The sequence below is a fragment of the Mytilus californianus genome, unplaced genomic scaffold, assembly GCF_021869535.1.
Source record: "Mytilus californianus isolate M0D057914Y unplaced genomic scaffold, xbMytCali1.0.p SCAF_12, whole genome shotgun sequence".
Taxonomy (NCBI): domain Eukaryota; kingdom Metazoa; phylum Mollusca; class Bivalvia; order Mytilida; family Mytilidae; genus Mytilus; species Mytilus californianus.
In genome coordinates this window covers 61592839-61617293 of record NW_026262604.1, presented here as the reverse complement: position 1 = coordinate 61617293, position 24455 = coordinate 61592839, and the positions used below count along the sequence as shown (strand labels likewise).

At 32.0% G+C, this 24455-nt stretch overlaps 1 protein-coding gene across 1 annotated transcript; it reads left to right on the top strand.

Moving 5' to 3' along the window:
* The first annotated feature begins 1325 nt into the window (after positions 1-1325).
* Positions 1326-24090, top strand: LOC127722152 (sodium-coupled monocarboxylate transporter 1-like). Its single transcript, XM_052229009.1, has 16 exons — positions 1326-1670; positions 2114-2182; positions 4630-4681; positions 5933-6000; positions 7139-7219; positions 10012-10085; positions 10440-10580; positions 12021-12159; positions 12561-12646; positions 15587-15699; positions 16061-16131; positions 16915-17001; positions 17658-17848; positions 19345-19445; positions 22221-22345; positions 23504-24090. Exons 1-16 carry the CDS (start codon positions 1326-1328, stop codon positions 23735-23737), a joined length of 1977 nt encoding a protein of 658 aa, XP_052084969.1. The 3' UTR covers positions 23738-24090.
* Positions 24091-24455: the final 365 nt, after the last annotated feature.

Genomic DNA, 24455 nt, shown 5'->3' with positions numbered 1-24455 from the left:
TGACAAGTAAAAGGAAATACTACAGTTTGAATAAAAGAATGATTATAATTTTGCTAATTGTTTGTTGTCGTTGCGAAGTGGACATTTTTTCATGGACGCCACTTAAAAAGTTACTAGCACAAATCTATTTGAACTTATATAAATATTTGAATACTTTTTGTAATCTTCAGATATAGCTCTATGACACAACATTGAAAAAGGCACAAAAAAGATTGGTAAATTGAATGAAATTTTGAAAATTTGAATGAACTTTCAAATGTGTACAGAGCTTTTTTGCTGTTTTTGAGCCCTTTGGTGTGATAGTTTCAGAGAGTCCTTACTACAAAGCAGACAAAATGTGTTGTCGTTGTCTTTAATAAGTACAATTTATAGACTGAGACAAAAAAAAAATTAGGCCCTGGACAGAGAAAGTGGACATTTTTTTTTAAAACGCCCAGACAATACATTACCATTGTGTAGTTGTAAAATATATTTTTATTTGTTTCTTCACCTTTACATTCTTGGCCTAGATAAAGAAACATTTAAAATATAAAAAATAAATGACTTGACACATATAAATCATTAAGGTCATTTTTATATTATTTTTGTGCCTTTTTTATTTCTTGTTTGTCAAATTACAATGTATGTTATGGTACTGCAGGGGTGTGTGTTTACAATGATTTAGCGCGGACTTTTTATTGTCAGTTTATCATTTCAATTTTTTTTATTCCTTACAAATGTACAAGTCTAAAATGCTCATTGTCAACAATTAGATGGAAGGCGACCCTTGCAGTTGTTCATATTTGTGTAAAAAAGTTGAAATAACGTTATAGTATTTAGGGCATTCACTGTGACATGTATCGAATTTAGTTCTCATATCATTTCCAAACACGAAGAAGACGGACACTAAAATTCAGCTACACTCGGGAAGTCCTCCAATGGTAATTAAATATGATATACTAGATAATAAGTTTGATTTACTGGTCGTTATCTCTATATACAGTGACATGTAAATAAATACAAATTGTAAATAACTGTTGAGATGAGTATCTATTGAGATTAAAAACAAAATGTTGGAGGACAACGGTAAATTTAAATTTACAATCAGTAGTCTGTTACTGTGGACAGAAATAAGTGCTGTGATCGTAGTGCTGTAAATGTCGGTGCTTAGATTGTGACAGAAAAAATTGTAACTTTGAAATACAGCAAAAAGGGAACAATTGACTAAACTTCTAAATATTTGTGATTGGTGCTGTACATGTGGACTTAGATTGTGACCCTGGAATACAATAAAAAGGGAACAATTTTTAAGATTTTACAAAAAATTGTAAAATATTAAAGACACAATGGCACGTTCAAGAGATGAATTTAACGTTTGGGACTGGCTGCTGTTTGCTGCAATGTTGTCAGTTTCAGCAGCCATTGGAATATACTATGCTATACGAGGAGCGAAACAAAATTCAACAAAAGAATTCTTGATGGGAGGAAGACAGATGCTGTTGATACCAGTCGCTATATCTATACTGGTTTCTTTCATGTCCGCTATTCTTATCCTTGGAACACCAGCAGAAATGTACACACAGGGAACCCAGTATTTTGTTTACCTGTTCGGAATGATTTTGGCTGTTATTCTGGCCTCTCAACTGTTCGTACCTCTGCTTTATCCTCTAAACCTCACAAGTTCATTTGAGGTTAGTTTACTTGATCATTTCAATTATGTTCATAGCTCATTCAAATCATAACAAACATATTAATAGCCCACTGTTTAAAAAACAAAATATACTAAGGGCCGATCAAATATCTTATGTTTAAGAAAAACATGCAGTAATATTATGTCAAAAAGAATAACGATGAAAGAATTACAAAAGTCCAGTAGACTGAGCAATAAGAATGCCAACAAAACCACGGGTAATACCAGGTGCTTTAGGAGGGTAAGCACATCCTTCTCTTCTAGCGGCACCCGTTTTGTTTTAAGGTTTTGATTGCTTATAAGGAGACGGCTGAGAGCAAGCAGATATCGAATTCAGATTTACTTTCGGTTAAAAAGTTGTGTTTTTTTTGTTTTTTTTTTTTTGTCGAAAAGGAACTTGAAGAACGTTGTTGCTTTTTTTTCATTATCAATTTTTTATTTCAGTACCTCGAAAAACGTTTCGATTCGAAAGCGGCTAAGTTGACGGGAACAATTATGATGATCTTGCAACAGGTAAGGTTTTGTATGTAAATATTTCTCTAATTCTTTGGCAATTTAACGCTTTCTTGACAAGTTCGTGGAATGTGGAAGGCATTCGAAGGCGATTTTTGTTTATCAATTAAAAAAGAAAATTTATTTGATAAACATTAGAGAAACAGATTCTTACATAGTAACTCGTGTATTATCAGATTTATCAAATCTCGATAGATAAATTATCTCAACTGGATAAATCCGATAATCCACTGGTACCAATGGAAGAATCTATATATATATTATTATTTTTATATATAAATGTCATGAAAATAGGTTTCCGTTACCACTCATAATAAAGTAAATAGAGAAAATATAGCATGACAACCCTACTGAAATCACGATGAAGTATTGAAGAATCCTATAGGTGGCGGATCCGTGATTGTTTTAATGGGGGCGGAAGGAGCAAACGAGAAATGTAACCCGACAGTAAAAAATAAAAAAAATATTTTCTTTTCAAGAAACAAATGTCCGGCCATTATGGGTGCGCCTCCTGGATCCGCCGCTAGTTGGCTGTTGAGTATATATGCATGATAAAAAGTAAACTAAAGTTTATCATGTTCAGCAAAACATGTAGAGAGTATGTCACGTTACTTATGATAAAGTAGCTTTCCAAATGATACATTTTGTATATAAAGATTTATCTCTAGAAAAAAGGGGGGATATGCACATCATGAGTCACTATGACGTTGAAAAGGTCGTAACATCGTTGTGAGGGTATGCATAAGATTAAGTGAATAAAAAATAATGGGCACAAAGTACAGAATAAAGATAAAAAAAATATAAAGTATAGAGAAAAATAAGCCCTAAAATTTTAAAGAATACAGAAATGAAATAAAAGTTAAATAATAGACCCCCATGCAGACCCGCTTACATGTTTAGCCAGTATACCGAAATAAATAGTTCAAACACCATTAGTTAATCCACCATTTTCTACATAAGAAAATGCCTGTACCAAGTCAGGAATATGACAGTTGTTATCCATTCGGTTGATGTGTTTGGGCTTTGATTTTGTCATTTGCTAAGGGACTTTCCGTTTAGAGTTTTCCTCGGAGTTCGGTGTTTTTGTTATTTTACTTTTTTTTTTAAATACCGAGATTTTTAGTTTTATACGGTATATGTTAATTTTTTTTCTCAAGTTTCATTTTTTTGTCAAAAAAAAATACAGTTTACTGTAGAACATGAAAAGAATATAAAAGTTCGTAAAAAACGAAGAAAAAAAAGACAACACCAAGGCAATAATTTTTTTTGTTATGATTTATGGTGAAATGTATATTATACAAAGAATTATACCTTATTCCTAATTGTCTTTACTTTACTTATGATACTTTTCTGTTGACTTAACCGATTTTGCACGTTTTAAAATTATTTTTGTTGTGTAATATATTAAATATCAAGTGCATTCAGCTGTCAAACAGGTTGTAAAAATAATGCATACAAAGTTTATTGTATACTAAATAAAACAGCAAACAAAGTGCAGTAAAACGTTTACTTCTTGATACGTCTTGTTTCAGATATAATAAATACATTGTATAAGGTATAATACACTTTGAAAGGACAATCTGATTAAAATACGGATCCTAGGTCTAAGTTTTTCTTACAATTCTCTGAAAGCACTCTGGTAATGATTTATACGTCAGACATTTCAGCCTTCAACTTTTTAAATCCGACAAAATCCAAGGACCCAGAAAGGTCTTTGAAACAAGAAACCGATGTTAAGTGATTTTTGTATTAATTGATCATACTGTAACTTTTGTTTGTCTACTGAATGAATCAAGATTTAAAAGAGAGAGGTTTTTTAATATAGAATAAGAGAATATTTGATACCATGACCTGCTAGCAATGAACTGTGCAATCGGGTTCAAACCCGCCATTTTGCATATAAATTAAAACGTTAATACTAATTGTATCAGTTCACAGTTTCTGTGAAAAGTTTTGTAGACTACTTTGTCTGTTCGTCGTTTTTCGTTTTTCGCATGTTTTTTGTCTGTTTTTCTTCAACCGTTTTGATATTTGGACACTGTGGTGATGATAGTAGATCTCTTATATTTTCTTTTAAATTTATTCATCTATTTATTCTTTTGTTCGAGTTTTAAAATGTCTCTTAGGCTATTTGAAAATACAAAACAAAATATCTATTATCTCACGAGGGTCTATGAATTAAAAGATTCAATGTTTGCACTGCTTTGACGTCCAACGACTACCGTACGTAACAAATACGGAAAAGTTCATATGACGCCAGAGGGATCTCGAAAGAAATTTGGAGATGAATTTACAAATAAATCACTCGCTACTGGCTGTGAGAAACGTTCAAAAGCAATGCATTTTTCAGCTAAGGTACCGTTGCAGGGGTGAGTACACTGGAATTGCGCCGGATAGAATTATTGCTAGTATCAATTTTATACATACCATATGGTTTTCATCTGTAGGTCATCTATATGGGAATCGCATCGTTTGCTCCATCCACAGCATTGGAAGCTGGTAGGTCAATTTATCATATAATAAATCGTATGATATCCGCAAACTAAGATAAAACTATCAGATTAGATTAAAGCAAATTAACAAGTCGGGCTGAAATGAAAAGAAAAAAGATATACCGCAATATGAAATCGTAATACATTTTACAGTCAGTAACATTTATTTGAACACAAATTTATATTATGCATTTTTTACAAAAGACTACATGAAAATGACCAACAACAGACTATTTTTCGATATATAGTGATACATGTAATAGAAAATAAATAAATGAAGATGATGATGGGTGGCTGTTTAACGTCCATTGACAAATTAAATACATATTCATGACGAGAACATAATACTGAGTGGAATATGAATATCAACCCTGTTTTGTATTAAACCGACGCTAGAATTTTTAATGTGCTAGTTCGCAAAGTAGCAGTCCACAGAAAGACATGTCACCCTAACAGGACACAATATTCTGACCGAGTCGACCACATTTTGCTCTTACTCCTTAATCCCGCGTACTAAGCGGAGAAGGAGAAAATATCAATTTTAAAGACTTTGGTTTGACCCGGCCGGGGTTCGATCACACGACCTTCCTCACTCGAGGCGAACACAAGACCACTTAGTCTGTTAAAAAAAAGATAAAAAAAAGAAATAGAAATCCTCACCCAGTACGAAGATGAAATATATGATATGTCATTATTATTTGAATAACAAAACAGTCAATACTAATATTTCCAATATTGTATGCTAAGTCGCATTTCATTGGTGAGCGTTCTGGGGAACAAACCGTTTATACATATATACATAAGCATTTTCCATGATGTCATGAATTTGAATTCCTACTATTCCTGAAACAGTTCTGTAAATATTAATGTTGGAATCATGAGCAATAAAGGTTATTTTTACGGGGCTTATTGATGTGTTCGCTCATTTCCCTATATTCAGTTTGTAAGTGAGTCGGCAGAGTTAATACACCAATAAAATCCTTCAAAATAAACTTTGTTACTATAATAACATGATTGAATGCTTTATCCCAGAACTCGAATTCCTACACTCCTAGAATTAAACATTAATTTCCTTTATGGAGACCAATTCTTCATTAAAAATAATAATTAAGTGGAATTTTGTTAAGCATATATATATTGTTGGTGTGTGCCATCTTATTGATGTTGCTCGTGTTTTCTTTTGATAAATAAGACACAACTCACATTATTCCGAATAATTTAGCGAGAAACGTGATGCTATATTTTGTTTAATTAACAGTAACAGGATTTCCAACTTGGGCAACCATTGTTACAGTTGGTCTTGTATCTACATTGTACACTTTTTTGGTAAGTTTGCTTCAAAACTTGTATTATCTGTAGTTAGGCTATTTATCAACTAATATTCATAAGTTCACATAATCGAATTGTTTCGCGACAGGAGAACAAAATATGATACGGTCTGTTCATCGACCGATATATACTGAATGACTTTAAAAACGCAACACTAATTTTGTTGATTATTTTTCCCACATCATGTTTGATTCTCATACAACTACTATTTATGCTTACCATACTTCTTTCTCTTAAGAAAAAAATCAACATCTGACTTACCTGTGGTTATTGAACATACCGGATTATTGAAGTCGCACGAATTTCTTAAAGCGAAATTTGGAACCCACAAAAGATTTTTTCAGTTTGTTTTGCTTCGTGAAACAGTTCTTTCAATCCTTTGCCACACTCAAATCAGTTCAAAAATGTTGCATCTCCATATTGCCAAGACTGAGGAATAAAAAACTGAATCAGCCCATAAGAATACTGCAAACAGGAAAACGTGAACGTGCTGCAACCATACAGTTTGACTTAAGAAACTCGTCTTACTGTCCTTCCGACAACGATACAGGTAGACGGGATTTGTTGCTGACCATCAATGACCAGATCAACATGTAGTGACAATGCAACGTCAATAGAATTTGATTACGCAACGTCATTTGCGAGACATGTTTACGGCCGCAACGTCAACTGCTTATCAAATTGAAGAATGCCATTGCGCACAGATTCATGCCATAAACGTTTCCCATAAACTGAACTGCCAAAGAATCGACTGAAGAAAAAACATTTAAAGCCCTGAAGTTTCAACCGCTTAATTTCCAAAACCTATTGTAATGGGTGGAACAAACGCATATTCAGAAGGTGAAAAGCAGAATCCAAAACATGTGGAACAGAATTGGTTGATCTTTCTGACAATCATTTTGGCGTTTGTTACAGGCAGTCATTGCTTTTGATGGTGCCACATTTATTCAAAAATTTAAAAAGAATAATCGAAAATATCTTGAATGTAAAATAAAAAATTAAACTGCATTGCAACTATCTTTACTAATTTGAAATCAAAAACCTTCCCTTGAACATTTTAATATTTCGTTAATAGAATTGTTGCATTGCTTACATTTTGTACCCAATCATAATGAAGTTATGTTTACATTTCAAGGGTGGAATGAAAGCTGTTGTATGGACAGATGTATTCCAGTCATTAGTTATGATAGCCGGATTACTAGCCATTGTAATTCAGGTAGGGATTAGTTCTTATTGGTGCCGTGACCATGAAAGTAGTTCCAATGCATAAAAAGGCTTAGGATGCGGTTCTGTAGAAGAAGAAAAAACACACATCTTCACTACTTCAAAAACTTAAATATACATTTATGTCTGTATAAATGATTAACCATTACATATGCTATACATTATTATTGCATCAACGTCAGAAAAATGTTAACAAAGATTATATCGTCGTAGCTAGAAAAATACATTTACTCTGTAAAAATACTTAAGTGAATCGTATATCCTTTTTAATGGCAATACCTTTTAATTTGAGAACTAGTTTAATTTTAAGTACGCTTCATTTGGACCAATGATCACCATGGTTTTGTCGTGCTTGGCTGATAAAATTTAGAAGGTTTCATCCTTTGTCTTGATAGATTTTTGTCTGGAGTCAGTACAGTCCATATACAGACATATAAAGGACAAATATAAAATTACAATGGCAAATTCCATTGATCTTAAAGACTTTTTACAGAAGTGATTAACATTACGTACGAGTAAACAGAGATATGGGCTACACCTCGACGAGATAGCAACCTAGTTAAGAACTCTTTTCAACCTCGTGACCACGAAAATAATTAAATATTCATTCATTTAGTGTAGTCTCCTTATCGTCCAGTTGCAATTATTTCATGCATATTAAGGACAATTAACATTAATCCAATGTTAAGAAGAACAAATAAACAATATTATAAGACTAACAGGGAAAGGAGCAGAAATGTGGCCTTGCAGCAGACCACTCACGGGTACACCAACAGAGTTTTTGCAAGGGTGTTTTAACGTGCAGATACTGTTTCACTCTTAAAAAGATTTTATTTTATATCAAAAAGACAAGTTCTGAAAGAAATAGCTATTTTTTGTGTAGAAGTTGGTTGTAATTGTATAAGATTTGTAACAAACTGGATAGCACATCCTTATTTATACGGCGACATTGTTTACAGAGCACGTAGATACGATCCAGGTAAACGTATTGATCCTTTAAATAAACTTTTTCTAAAAGGTTATAAAGTAATAAGATCTTTCAAGATTGTTTTTATCGGTATGAATATTGATTTTGTTATCAATAAATTAAAACCCAACTAAATATTATTGTTATACACATATGTATATCCAGGAACCTACAATCTGCCGATATCTATATTTTACCATTGTACAATGTCATGTTTTTCTCTTACTGTTAATCACGTCTTTACACTAAATCCATTGAATGTTGGATGTGTTCTGATTGATATTTTAGTGTTAGATACATGTTTTTTTATTAGTTGTTATTGTCTTTGAACTAGCTTTCAATAACTGTGAGTACTCTCAGATCCATACTTTGTGTCTGTTGTGTTTGTGTTAGTTGTTAGTGGCTTTGAACTAGCTTTCAATAACTGTGAGTAATCTCAGATCCATACTTTGTGTCTGTTGTGTTTGTGTTAGTTGATAGTGGCTTTGAACTAGCTTTCAATAACTGTGAGTACTCTCAGATCCATACTTTGTGTCTTTTGTGTTCATGTTAGTTGTTATTTGCTTTGAACTAGCTTTCAGTAATTGCGAGTACTCTCAGATCCATACTTTGTGTCTTTTGTGTTAATGTATCTACATTGTACACTTTTTTGGTAAGTTTGCTTCAAGACTTGTATTATCTGTAGTTAGGCTATTTATCAACTAATATTCATAAGTTCACATAATCGAATTGTTTCGCGACAGGAGAACAAAATATGATACGGTCTGTTCATCGACCGATATATACTGAATGACTTTAAAAACGCAACACTAATTTTGTTGATTATTTTTCCCACATCATGTTTGATTCTCATTTGCGAGTACTCTCAGATCTGTATTTTGTGTCTTTTGTGTTGTTGTAAGAATTTCTTTGTGCTTTGTATCGATCTGATGAGCTAAACTCCTTTCAACTGATTTTTATAGTTTGTTCTTATGTTGTACTGTTACACCACTGTCCCATGTTAGTGGAATGGTCTGACGCCAGAAAACATGAATTCCCCGCCACATTTTATATGTGCCTGTACCAAGTCAGGAGCCTCTGTAATTCCGTGGTTGTCGTTTGATGCTGTATATAATATTTGTTTTTCGTTTATTGTTTTATACATGAATCGGACCGTTAGTTTTCTCATTTGAATTGTTTTACATTTGTCATTTCGGGGTCTTTTATAGCTTACTAAGTAGTATGAATTTTGCTCATCATTGAAGGTCTTATTTGTATATAATACATTTTGTATTAGAAATACATGTTCTGAAGAAAATAAATGTTTTATATTAGAAAGACAAATTTTGAAAAAAAAATTGTTTATACAACATTCTTATGTGTCTGTCCTGAGTCAGGAGCCTAATATTCAGTGATTATCGTTTGTTGCTGTATATCAAATTTGTTTATAGTTTGTTGTTCATAAATAAGGCTTATTGGTTTTCTCGTTTGACTTTTTATATTTTTTTATGTTGGAGCCTATTATAGGTAGCTATGCGATGTGGGTTTTGCTCATCGTTGAAGGCCGTACGGCGACCTGGAATTGACAATATCTACGTTAATTTGGTCTCTGGTGGACAGTTGTCTCATTGGCTATCATACCACGTCTCCTTATTTTATATGTATGTCAGCAATAAAAATTCTGAAAAAGACTTTGTTTATATAAGAAAGACAAATTCTGAATAATGAATAAGATAAATTCTAAAGATGAATTGTTTTGTATCAGAAATAAAGACAAATTCTAAAATTGTTTCATATAAAGAAAATGAATATTAAAATGAATTGTTTTGTACCTATAGGGTGTGATAGAAGTCGGAAGCATGAGTGACGTGTGGGCAATCAACGACAAGTGGGGGCGTATCGATTTCTTTGAGTAAGTGTTGACAATTTATGAAATACGAATTTGTTAGGAGCAGAAAAAAAACTTGGCATGATGAAGTGACTTTCTAGATGCGCAGGAATACACTGGTTGAACTCACTGGTAATAACATTAAACAGTAATCATGGTATTGCACCAGATGCACATTTCGACAATTAAGATGTCTTCACTAATGTTAAGTGTACTCCTTAAAGGCGCGTGAAATTAATATTTTTTAGTCAACATAAACCGAAAGTTCTCTATTATTTTAAAAAGAAATTATTTCATGCATATATATTTTGCTTTAATTTTTTAAACTTTAGGTTTATTATTTAGATTATATAATTTATTATTATTACTATTTGACAGCTTTAATCCTGATCCCACTCAGCGCCATTCCTTCTGGTCATTAATTGTTGGTGGTATGGTAGGTTGGACAGCGACATATGGTGTGAATCAGGCCAGTGTCCAGAGATACTGTTCAGTACCAACACTTAGAAAAGCTAAGCTGTATGTTTTAATATTTTTTGTTTGGTGTGAAACAAAGTTCGTGGTCAGATGTATTGCTCACTGTCTATATATGGAAAGGATAAGCTGCATGTTTAAAAAGTAAAATAACAAAAATACCGAACTCCAATGAAATTTCAAAACCGAAAGTTCTTTATCAAATGGCAAAATCTAAAGCTCAACCAAATCAAACGAATGGAAAACCACTAGCATATTCCTGACATGGTACAGGCATTTTATTGTGTAGAAAATGGTGGATTAAACCTGGTTTTATAGCTAGCTAAACCTCTCACTTGTATGACAATCGCATATAATTCCTTTATATTGACAACAAGTGTGAGCAAAACAAACAGACATAATAGGTAAACATGTAAAAAATTAGGGTACAGCAGTCAACATTGTGTTATAATCTTAATCACTAAAAAACAAATAACTATTTCAACAAAGCAAAACAAAATAGCATATAAACACTATATAGACAAAGTACATAAGCAAAAATGAAAGACAAGAATACAAAAATGACCATAGCATAATGACACAATGGCGGGATGTATAAATACCGAGCCATACCAAAAGTATACTACCAAAAATGGATTAAACAGTAAAAGTTAAAAATATACAAAGACATAAAAAGAACACTATAACACGTAATTAAGATGATGAACAACGTTAGTACCTAGAATCTATACTTCAAGACCATCATACATTATTTGTGAAGTTGATACGGAATATTTATCAACAAGGTCTTGGTATCTTCCGATGAACTTTTTTAGAAAAAGGACGAGACGTACGACGTTCTTTGACATAACCCTGGTTCATCAACTTTCTGCTCAGACACTGTAATAGTGTTTACTTCAACTTGGTGTGTCGGAGGCCAATGTACAGAGAAACTTTCATTACATTTACTTTGACAAGCTAAACCGTATGTTCACAAGCTATTGGTTCTTCATATAAAACAGATAACATAGATCAAAATCTATTGTGCAAGATTGCAAAATCTCATTGTATTGCAATGGCAATCGAAATGTCAAACAAAAATCCGCTGTACACGAAAGCAAAAACAATTGTTTTGAATGGCAATTGGGAACACAGATCCTATTGTATCTACCTTAATGATAGACGGTAATAAGACCAAAGTATTTCCTGAACGACATTTGTCAACATATGGAAATTGATAACTTCAGTAGTATACTCTGTTGTATCCTCAATATAATTTTGCATAATGACAAACTTCCAGGAACAATCAAAAACCGGAAGTCGAAAAAAAAAGACAGACATAACAAAAAAAGAAAAAAAGAAAAAAAGAAAAACAACAGGAACCCAATCAAACCCACGTTAATTTAAGGTGCTCTTGAAGGGTAGCAGTTACCGCTTCACTAATAGAACTCCAAACTTCTATATAGATGTATGTATTTCAGTAGTCTCCCTTTTTCCTATTTTCAGCGCTGTGTTGTTAAACATCCTTGGTGTTGTTATACTATTGGTTATAACGTGTTTAGCAGGAATAGTTGTATTTGCATATTATAATGGAGTGATTGGTTGTGATCCATTAGCCAACGGAGACGTAGGCAACGAAAATCAGGTTAGCAAAAGATTTGTACAAGCATGTCCAATAATTAACAAAAATGGTAAAAATCACGTGATATTAATTTGTGGTATCAAAGAAAATAATTTAAACAAGCTGACTGTATAAATAATACAAGTTAAAAGATTTTTATCAATAGATATGAACACAAACTATCAAATTCAAACTGAAACCACAAAACAAGACAACTCACAGGCACGAAAAAAATGAAAAAAAAGTTTGCAGAGCCATGTATACGTTTTAACAGAATAATGATCATGAATGTTCAATTAATGAAATTGAATACATGTATATAATCGTTAATTTCATATACAGTACATTGTGTAGAAATCTTCGATTAAACGATTGAAATTGTCTTTACGGTGGAAAAACGATTGTATAACCTGTCATTATTTCAGATCATACCACTTTTTGTCATGAAAACATTGGCATATCCAGGGTTACCCGGCCTATTTGTTTCATGTTTGTTCAGTGGAGCACTTAGGTAAGCAATTTGACAAAAGAAGGGTAACTCAATAGCCGCTGATTTTTTCTCCTTTCGCTGATTTGCCACTATTGTTCAACATTGAAACAGTGAAGAACTATTGGTTGCTAACGATATCGACGTTAAACACAAATTCTAATGCAATTCGTTTAGAACGATAATTTTCATTGGACGTTGAAAACTATTTTGAAGGGTAAGGTTTCACGTTCTACCAGTCCGTAACTACGGAAAGCCACCATTTTGAATTCCATTTTTTTTTTATTTGTAATTTCTCATAAAATAAGCAAAATAGTCACATTTTGAACCTCATAATCTTCTTTTTGTCAATATTAAAACCATTCAAAGTACGAAAAGTATAAATACGTCTAATGTTTATATTTAACATCAGGAGTATACCTATGGTGTCACATTGGTTAGATGCCAAAGACGATGTAACAGTTTCGCGGACGTTTTCGTTTCAGGCACTTTTAAGCCAAAATATTTGCTAAAATGGAATTATTTTTAATGTGTGGAATAAGAATGGAGATAGCTGTAATGTATTTAAAACTTGGTCTTCATAAAACTTGATTTTACAGCTGCAAATATCCGTTTGCCTAGCTCCGCTACGCGTCGCTAGGTAAACTCAATTTGAGAAAGATTTGTAAAAGCAAATTTGCTTGTTTCTGAATCAAAATATTTTATTTCAATTGTATTATATCGTTATGTGATCATTTATCTGAAAAAATATTGTTTAAGGTAGATCATAGGTATATGTTTCGCGAGATAGAATTGTCGTATACTTAGCCATAATGAAGACTTTACTATGCTCTTATCAAAAATATAATAAAAAGGATGGGTCACCGTGCTATTGTTTAAGCTATGAGTCGTTGAAAATTGCCTAAATTTGCTTAGAATGATCATGAAAAAACACATTTTTGTGCATAAAAAGAAATCTATGAGATAGCATTTTGAAATAAATTGTGAGAAGATAGGCTTTATAATATGTTTTCAGAAGATAAAAAGAAAAAATGGTGTCACCGAACTTGTTTTCTTGCTACAAGTAAAAATAAAAAGTTTCCCTATCATTCCAGTATAAATTTTTTACTAAAAAAGTTATTTCCCCTTAGATGGCATAGTTGAAAAAAAATGATTCTAAAACACAAATGTTTAGTATTTGTTTAAATATTTTGATTAATGCAATAAATTAGCAAGTTTTCTTCATATAAATAAACAGTCTAACCAATAAAATTGCACATCTGTCTACAAATTCGCAGATTTGGGCAAATAACTAGACTGATTGTGTACTTAAACTAAACTCAATATCCGACAATAAAATCTACGTTTTACTAAGGCCAAGCGTAAAATACAATACAGTTATCTCCTAAATAGCTTACATTTACTAACGTGTTATTATAATTCAATTTTGCATAAAACACGTCTTATGCTTGGCTTAAAGCTTTTTGTCTATCAGCTCATAGACATAATTTTGTCATTTGACCGTGACGTCATCAACGTCTTTTCAGATTTACTCCTTCAAAAATGGAATTTAGAATTAAATCATAAGGACATATTTTACTGGTATTCGAAATAACCTCAAAAATGATGTGCACACTTTTAAATAACACGTTACATTTTTTATTTTATTTCTTCATAGACAGAAAAAATATTACAGTCATTCCTTAAATACATTACCTGTTTACAGTGATAACTGAACATTTTATCCGTATAATTATAAAAGAATTATAGATGGTATGACTGCCAATGAGAAAACTATCCACCGTTGACAAATGACGTAGATGTTAGCACAAATAGGCCACCGTACTGCTCTCAGCTATGTGCAAAACCCATAGGCAATAAAACATAGCAAGCAATACCACAACCCTTAAATTAAAGGCTCCTGAGTCATGTTATGCAGTAGATTCATTAAAGAATATTTTGTACGATTTTCAATGTAATTATACATGTTTTCGGTTATACTGAATTCCGAATCAAGTTTCACTGTATTTCTAAACAAGACATCATATGGAGGCGAAGCTGTCACAGTGTGTTGCATATATCATTCAAACTGAAACAAGGCTTCATCGGCAATGATACTGCTACAATACTTATTACTCCTATTACATTCTAACTGTGTCCATGGTGATTCACACGTGTATTATGACTGAACATGGTTATAGCTAAAAGTTTGAACTTCAAGAATTTTAAAATAACATTTATATAAAAATTATCGAGAAATTTAACAAAATGCGTAAAAATACCAATGAAAGTTCATCACCCAAGTACAAAATCAAGGTGTGTTGTTTCACCGCAAGCTTTTCATTCTCATGGTAACAGTTCATATTGTTTGTAATTGATTCACATATGTTTAATCATTCTCAGCATGTAGAGCAGGATCGGCTTATTCTTCCAGAGCACCTGAAATAATCCCAGGTTTTTGAACGGGTTCGTGTTGCACAGTCTTTAGTTTTGTATGTAGTGTTTTGTATACACATAGGCTAGCATGTCTTTTCGTCGTTTTTCTTTTTTATGCTGTGGTATTGTCGGATTTTCTTCGGCTTATCATATTTGGTTATCCGTTTGCTATATTAAGCCTCGTTTTCACAATCAATCAAGAGTACTATCTGTACTCATGTTGATCTCAAATATAACACTGGACGTTCAATGATATTTAACTCATTGTATTGTCCATTATTGCAAACAAGAAAAATAGTAAAATAAAGAACGGTAAAGGGATCATTTACTGTAACAGCTTACCTCTCAGTCTTCAACAGTGAAAAAAAAATCAACTGCTAAATAAATGTAAATTCCATTACGTGAACACAATGAAATTGATGAAAAGTATTCAGTACTTGAAAAGGATTATCTTATCCTACATTATTTCTGTGATTAAAAATTTAAAACGAACCTTTTCGTTAGATATCAATAATTGCAGCTTATGACATTTTTTTCTATCTTTTTAAGTACCATGTCCTCGTGTTTAAACAGTTTAGCTGCAGTCACTTGGGAAGATATTTTAAAACCATTTTGGGGAAATATCTCAGAAGATAAGAAAATTTGGGTGACAAGAATATTAGGTATGTATGATGTGGAAAAAGGTCCTTTATTTTTCATATCAAATGTATGTTAAATTGTTCATATAACAAGCATCTGTAATGCAAAGAAGTGTAATTGAAATATGTTGTTGAAAATGAATTATTTAGAAATACAGGTAAAGCTTAGGACATATTTAATTATAAGATACATTGAAATGGTAAAAGTCCGAGAGGTTATCAAATATCAAAGATCCGAGTAATTACGATCGGTACAATCTTTAGAAACAAATTTAATACTCTCATATACATTTTAGAACATTTCAGTTATTTTTATGTACATTTAGAATACTGTTAATGAAAAGTATACACAACCTAAATGAATACACTTTATCCAATTTGATAGTGGTGTTTTATGGAGGATGTGGTATTGGTATGGCTTTCATGGCAATGAATCTGGGAGGAACTGTATTACAGGTAGTTTATATTGTATTTAAAAAACTATTCGTCCTTTCATCCGTCTGTCCCACATATGGTTCTTGGATTGTCCAGCTAACTCCTCATCCAGTTTCAACTTTTATATTATACAGAGTGTCAGTACTTAACTATACCAAATGTTAGCATATTATCGGGATTTTATATTTTCAACAAAATGAAGGATGACGGGCTTTGTATTTTTTGGTTGAAAATACCCTTATAGTGATGATATACGGGTTGTAAATGCTAATTTGTCGTACGGTAGCTTTAACTTAATTTTCACACAGGGTGTTAATACGCTAGCAGTTAGTACATATACTAAAGTATAGAAGCTGGTAAGTGTCAAGGGTTAGTGTTGTGTACGACTTGACTAACTCATGATCACAACTAAGCTTTATACGACCAAGATAACTCGTTATTGTTCAGTCGCTCAAGAGAAATGCTATATTACTTATGGAATACAGCTTGTATACAACAGGTACCACGTAGTTCCATCGTTTCAGCTACGACATGTACAGATAATGAAAACATTTTGAGGGTTTATTACATTCTATCCTGTGGTCCCTTTATCTAACATAACATAAGGCAGTAGATTTAAGAATTATTCACAAGTAGTAGCTCAGGAGAAAATGTTACAGAATAGCTGTTGAATATGGCTAACTAATTGCATTATAGTAATATGAGAGGTGGAATGTGTCCCTGCTATGCAGAGTGCGTAATACAGTACCAAATGGATTAAGAATAATTATATATATTTTGGTTTTGGTCTATATTTTATTTCAGGCTTCACTGAGTTTTACCGGAGCTGCCTCTGGTCCTTTATTAGGAATATTTGTTCTAGGAGCCTTCTTTCCATGGGCCAACTGGATCGTGAGTATTTAATGGTTAAACGTTTTTGTAAGTATATATTGGATATAACAGCAACCCAATGATACACAAAGCATCAGAGGTCGTTCTTGGTATGAAATATCTATTCCCTATAACCGCAGGGGTGAGCCTGTACATCGTGGCACTAGGCATGCAAGTAACATGCATGCAACTGAAAACGTTTTTCATCTTAATGGGTTTATAAATACTAAGACCATATATCAAGCCGACTTTTGGTGGATAAATAATTAACAAGTAAGTTACGCATTGCACAGTTTGTTTAATCTGATAAAAACCTTTTAAAAGAACAAAATATGAGACAGATGTGTATAACAATTCAGTCAATCTTAAAAATGAGGAAACCAGCGAATTACTTAACGTTATCTGTATTATGATGGTATACGTATTGCATAATAACAAAATAAAAAAACATAAAACCAAAGGTTTAAAAATGCTTCAATACAACTTTTGAAATTTGGATCTCAAGAACGTGCACAGTCATGTAAATTGACATTATTTTCAGTTAAATTAAGATACAGTTATGTTTGTGTCCATCATCTAGATCTTGTACTGAAGTGGGTTTTGGCAACCGATTCTTTCTGTATTACTTCTCAATATGAGGCAGACGTTAATTTTTAAAAATAATTTTACTATTGCAGGGAGCAGTTATTGGGAGTATTTTAGGTTTTGTTCTCCCAATGTGGATCAGTATAGGTGCCTACAGCGTTGGCGGAAAAACGAATCTCCCGACAAACACGTCACTGTGTTATATTTACAACCAAATAGACAACAGCACGAGCTCATACGTCACTTCCACCGAAATGACTACTACCGTGATGTCAGATGAATCGTAGGTTTTATATAGTGTTATGAAATGAATAGTAGATTTCTATTTTTTCTTAAATCTATTTTGTTTTATTCTCGCCGAAAACAGAGGGGGGAAATTCAGAGGGATAATAAAAAAAACCATCGCCAAAAATAAAAACGATGATAAGTCAATAGAAACGATTTAGGAATACAAAACAAAGTGAAAAAGTATCGTGATAATTAGTTTACAAATAAACAATGTATTAGATATACTTCTCTTTTCATAAATGATGTCACCAGAACACGGTTTAAATACATCGGTTTATAGATACTGATCCATTTTAAGGTATAATTATTCACGCGAAAGGAGTTTGCTCTGTAATTAGAAAAAAACCACTAATATCAGACATTACGGCAATAAAACTTCTTCCAAGGGATGCCAGTCTCAATGTTCGTGATGTATAAATACGCAGTCGCGCTTGATCTGATTGTTGAGATGAAACTAAAGGCACGTATGGCAATATTTCATACTTTTCCTCGTTATGAGATACGTTTCTATGTGTTCCCTAAGTACCTGGTTGTAAGAATGACACCTTGACCTCACGTTTTAAAGTCTGATACGAACGTCACGGACGAAATTATATTGTAAACTTCTCATCGTCCTAAAAGTGCATTAAATATTCATTACTGCGCGTAAGCCTTTCTGTTTTTATCTATTATTTCAGAAAGTGTTGTTGTTTTTAAGTGTATAAGTTAACATTTTATTATTAGATTCTAAAAAAAAACTATTCCTTAACATTCGTCGCAATTATAAGCAAATTAGAAAAAAATCCAACAACATTTAAATCGATGCACGACAAGAGATGTTTGGTAAGAATGTTCTTATCGTGCTATTTCCATGATATACCAATTAATTCCTACCTTAACTACGTGTAAGATAAATTACAATCTTTGGTGTCAGTAAATCAAGACTTTAGTTTGTCTAGTCTGAAAATGCCTGTACCAAGTCAGGAACATGACAATTTAGTGCATTTTTAAAGTATTTTTTTAAAAGTTACCATCATATCCACAGTTGGCATGTCGTAACTAATGAGTTACGCGCCATTTCGAATTGCTAGGATCAAAAAATGTTTGATTATTACTATATTATCGAATTTTTATGAAGTCATGTTCAGTCATAAATCATGAAGTTTCGCGATTTTTTTTCTATTTCAAATTTGTACATTTTTTGAAGCTCTAACATAGTATTTCTTCATGTAATGCAATAGAATCGGCATAACAGCACCGTAGCTGGAGAGTTGCCCCTGCCATTTTTCATCTGACGGTCGCAAATATCCGTTTATCGTCTCCTGCAAAACTGCATTTACGACCGTCAAATCGATAATTAACGGAGGCAACTCTTGAACTTCAGTACTATTTTGGTTTGGTTTTGTCAGTTATTATGAACTTCCCATTTTTTAATTTACCTTGGATTCTGACATTTTCTACTGACTTGATTGAAATTTGTTTCAAAAACGGATTTTCGTTTTCATTTCTTAGGTCAGGCATATCAGATTTATACAAAGTATCATATTTATGGTATCCGTCGATAGGAGCTGCCACTGTTGTTGTCGTAGGGATGATAGTCAGCGCAGTCACGGGTGTGTATTTGTACATTGATGCTGTTAGATCCAAATAAAGGTGTAATACCACCAAATCATAGTACGTCACATCCGGTTGCATACGAAAATAGGTCGAAAAAAAATATTCCCTTAAATTTGACAGTTGCAGGTAATTGATCCTACATTTCATTGCAGTAAAACATTTCTGGGTCATAAACATATATCTTGGGTATTTCAAAGCACCATTATTTTTTTATTTGGGGTTTCTATAGAATATTTTGGAAACTTGAGGTTACATGGTTACTAAAGCTTGTACACAGGTTAAAAAAGGGGGAACATTTGATTGGTTAACTTCCAGTGATGGTTACTTTCTTATATGCAATGAAATGTTATGTGAAATTTTTTCTATAGTACTGGACAGGATAAAACTTTACTCATGCCAAGTATTTCTTTATTTGAAACAAAGATAAATTCTGCACATTTTTTTGAAAAGTGCAAATTTAACAAAGACTAATAGGGGAAAATCAATGGTGGTATTAATTACACCTAATATGGGAAGCTGTACATGCACCTTTGACCTTGTGAGTATTCTCATGTGTTAAAATTTCTTGCTATTTAAGTGAAATATTACAAATAATGAAATATTCTGAGTGGATTGAGTCTCCAAAACACATTTTATGAGAAAATTTCCATGAATATTAGTTGACAGCACAAGCCGTACTTAGAGTTTTGAGGAGCTTTTTCTCCTTATTTCTTATATTCTGCTATACTAGAAAAATTTTCCTAAGAAATACTTCAATAAATATATAGTTTTAAGTAAATGAAATTATTTTTAAAGCAGTAACAACAAATTATTCACCAAAAGAGAAGCTTTTTATGTCCCTCTCTGGAACGCGGCGTAAATTTAAGTTTTACGTAAGGACTTATTGAAACCTCCTTGGAGACAGTAAACTTTTATACGGATAGTTCATTCAGCTTGAATACTTCAATTAATCATTTATTATAACATTTCTATCATAAATGAGTGAAAGTTACCCCAAAATTTTTATTTATTGGCCTAAAAAGTAGAAATTTTGAGGAAATGAGAGGTATAAATGGACTAAAAGAGATCTTATAAGGAAGACAAAGAGGTCCATTAGTAGTATTTATCATCCTAAAGTCATCTTTTGTATCATATTCAACTGTTTGTAGGCAGATGAGATAAATATTTGATCATTTATTGGTCCACACTATATTCTATCATGATGCGGCTTGGTTTGGATTTTTCGAAGAAATTTTGCTGGAATCGCTGTAGATGTCGTCTTACATTATACTAGATTTTTCTCAAACAATTGAACTGATTATGACAAAACTTGACAGGAATGCTTGAAATAACCAGTATTACAAAGGAAAAAAGTCACATTCAGTATATTTAACAAAAAAGTCTTCTTAAAGAGTACCAGTATGAATTAGAATATAGCAAAGTGCTCTCGACCAGTGAAAGTGTATAATTTGGTGTTCCTTAATTGTGAAGAATGAATGTAAATCATGTTCTTGGTTAGGGATTATCCTTTTGTTTAGGCCTATTTATAGTTCAAAACAAAAAATTTCTATAAATGAGTTACAACTGCCTGAAGCACATTTATAGGGATTATTGATTGAAGTTGAATTTTGAAACAAACAAAAATGACCAAAATAAGTTTTTGAAGTTTACTTGTGCAGTACAATTGATACCGTTTGTGTTATTATGTGAATATTTAGAACTTTCAAATTACAAAAACAATAAGCAATATCAAGAAGAAAAGGAAAAAAAACTTTTAAAATTAAATATAGCCTAAATCTTTAGCTACATGTATTACGCTTATCAAAACTCAGATTCCTGTATTCGCAGTTAGTAGGCATAGTCATTTCCAAAATACCGGTACATACAGGAAATTGAATTTACTTTTGAATTTCCTATAAAAAGCAATTTCTTTCAACATTTAAATTTTAGTTAATTAAGTAGACTAACTATTAAAAGTAAAGAGCTGAAATAAAATTGGCTGTGGTATACAATTTAGTTGTAACTCTGATTTTGAATCTATTACATTGAACTGTAAATAAAGTAAAAGATAATTCCTCACTTAAATATTGCACAATTTATACTCATACTTACAATGAGGAAACTTATACAATTTCATTGTAACTTTGTGTCATCTAATGTCTAAAACACAATTCATTACAATTTCCCAAATTAAAAGTAAGTCCTTACATCACTAAGACCAATACATAAATGAAATGTCTAAAAGGGAATTCATTCATTAATTATAAACATTGCACTGACAATGAAACAAATTCTTGAATAAAACCTATCAAGAGATTATCTGAGCCTTGAGCAGTTTACAATATTCTAAGTTTGTAAGAGAATGATAATCCATTTCATCATGATAAGTACTCGCTAACGCTCATATTTAATCATGAAGAAAGAGGTTATCATTCTCTTACATATACATAGTTTTTCTTTAGTGATACAATTGTAATCATTTGACTTTTCACGTTTTATCTCTTGTATAAAAGCTATAATATTGGTGTGGGTATGCACATATCATGTGACTCATTATTGAAAATTATTTTTAAGATATGTGGAAAAATCTTGAATTTTATAACATATTTGTAGCAATATTATAGTTTGAATAAAAGGAGATAAATAAATAGTATACAAAATTATCATTCCTGTGTGGTAATAAAAGAAGGAAACGCGGAGAAGTTATGTCAAAACACTGTATCTAAAAACCAATTATTTGATGAATGGTTTCAGACACAGGTATATGTTAATTAACCATTTTACTTAAATAGGTTTCACAAGAAAATCCGACGTTGATCCAAAATATCTGATTCCATTGTTTGACAGAATTTTCTGCTGCCTGCCATCTTCTTTCCGTCATTGGTTAAGGTGTTATATAGACTTTCCGGATCCAGAGGTAAGACTTAAATAATTTAAACCTTTGTACAAAGGTACGGAGTGTTTGCTGTATCATGGATTAAGCTAGCATGACGCAAAAATTTTGACTGCATCTTGAATACCCATACTGTAATTTAATATCTTCCCAATTCTATATCTCATTTATGGCAATTGAATTTTAGCCACATTATATGGCAACTAATCGGAACAAATTTGTTAGGTGATTGTTTAAAGACGGCGTGAATAACGAATGAAATTAATAGTTTCGCACCGTGATGTGAAGCAATAAAGAAAACCAACCCGGACGATACATATATGTTCAATGCGCGTAAGCCGATCTTTTCTTTTCTGACGCTGAAAGTGTTTTGAGTCTATACCATGACAATAACCTTGTTCATGTTGTTATCAACTGTCGAAAATTGTCATTTAGATATTCATAGTCGCAAAATATAAAAACATCGATGACATTTTGTTAAATGCGAGTTCTGCAATTCGAAAGTAAAGTGAACATAAAAATATAGCATGCATCTCTTAATATGATAATGTTTCTTGAACATTTTCTTCGGAGACTATTCGAGATAAAACGACAGGAAGGCAAACACTATATGTGTTTCAGCATCAAAACGATAAGGCCTAGAAGGAACGGAGCATAGTGGATAGACAAGGACTTGATAGTCTTTTTTTATGAGTTTCCGTTTCAATATATATATATATACGAGAGTGATAACTGAGAAACCATAACAAACACCCGCATTTGAGTAGCAGAACCTTGAAACATGTTTACACGTCAGATTCATGAGAGCAACATATATTTTAAAAAGTAGGCATCATACACCCACTAAATTCTGTTTTATCTAAACAATTTTCGGGACATCATAACCTGAATAATTCACTCTACAGTCAAGGTTCACTATTATTATTCAAATGAGCTCTAACCCTAAATCTATTTTCGTATGTCAGCTTTATACCTCCTGAATACTGTATATTAAACTAGTTATAAAATGACACAGTAACTGGGTCAAGAGGCAGATAAAATGTTTACCAAATTCAAAATGTAATTAAAAAAAGCCATAAATGTGGCACACAAATTATTTGCTACTGAAATTTAAAGCTACAACAATTAAGAGATCTCCAGAAACGTATTTACTTATATTGATATTAATAATGTATTCTAAAGGATATAAAAGAAGAAGAAAAGAAAGAAGAATTTACTGTTGACAAGGAAGGCAACCTATACAAGGAAGAACAACCATCGATTATTGGATCGATGAAAAACGGCGATATCATCGACTACAATATCGGACGATATTCTAAACTGAATAAACCTTTTGATAATGGAGCACCGCCATCTTATGGAACATTGGAACATAACAATTTGGCCTCTACAGATGAATCTCATACAAGAATATGAACACCGGTAGAACATATTACTGTAACTATAAGAGCCAGAAAATAAATTAGAAAACAATATAAGTGAATATCTTTATAATCTTTTTAAATTATTAAAATGGTGTATTCGAACTATGGTAGGCAAACTGGTTTCTTTATACAATATGATTTATGTAGTATGTAATTAGTTCAGATTGGGAAGTTTTCTGCTAGTCATGTACGCGTGTACGCTTAATCATGGCTATTGTTTTATGGGTGAATAGATAATCAGATAGTCCGAGGTTGAATGTTGAAAAGACACGATAAACTTCGTTGTCCAAATGATTTGTGTAAACACATAATTTCTCTTTAAACAAGAAAGGTAGTAATTATAGAAACGCCACGCTGTTGTAAAAGCTGTTTAAAACAATTAATATTGTTAACTTGTATCATCGAGATCACTAAGGTGAATTTGTCTTTTATCGCAATAGTAAAGAATTTCTTGTCAACTATTGTATTATATAGGGAAATTCTGTTTAACACTTACAGAATATTCTGTAAAGATATTTCCGGAAAAAACAAACTAGACTTTTTCAGAATTTTTAAACTGAATGCATTTATAACTATAGATAACAAACAAAAAATTGAAAATCAATATTCAAATTTTGCATTTTCGCCTTCCAAAAATAAAAGTCTATATCGTTAAGGATGTTTGACAAAAACTAAACGGGACAACTTCTCTTTTAGTGGTACATTTTCAT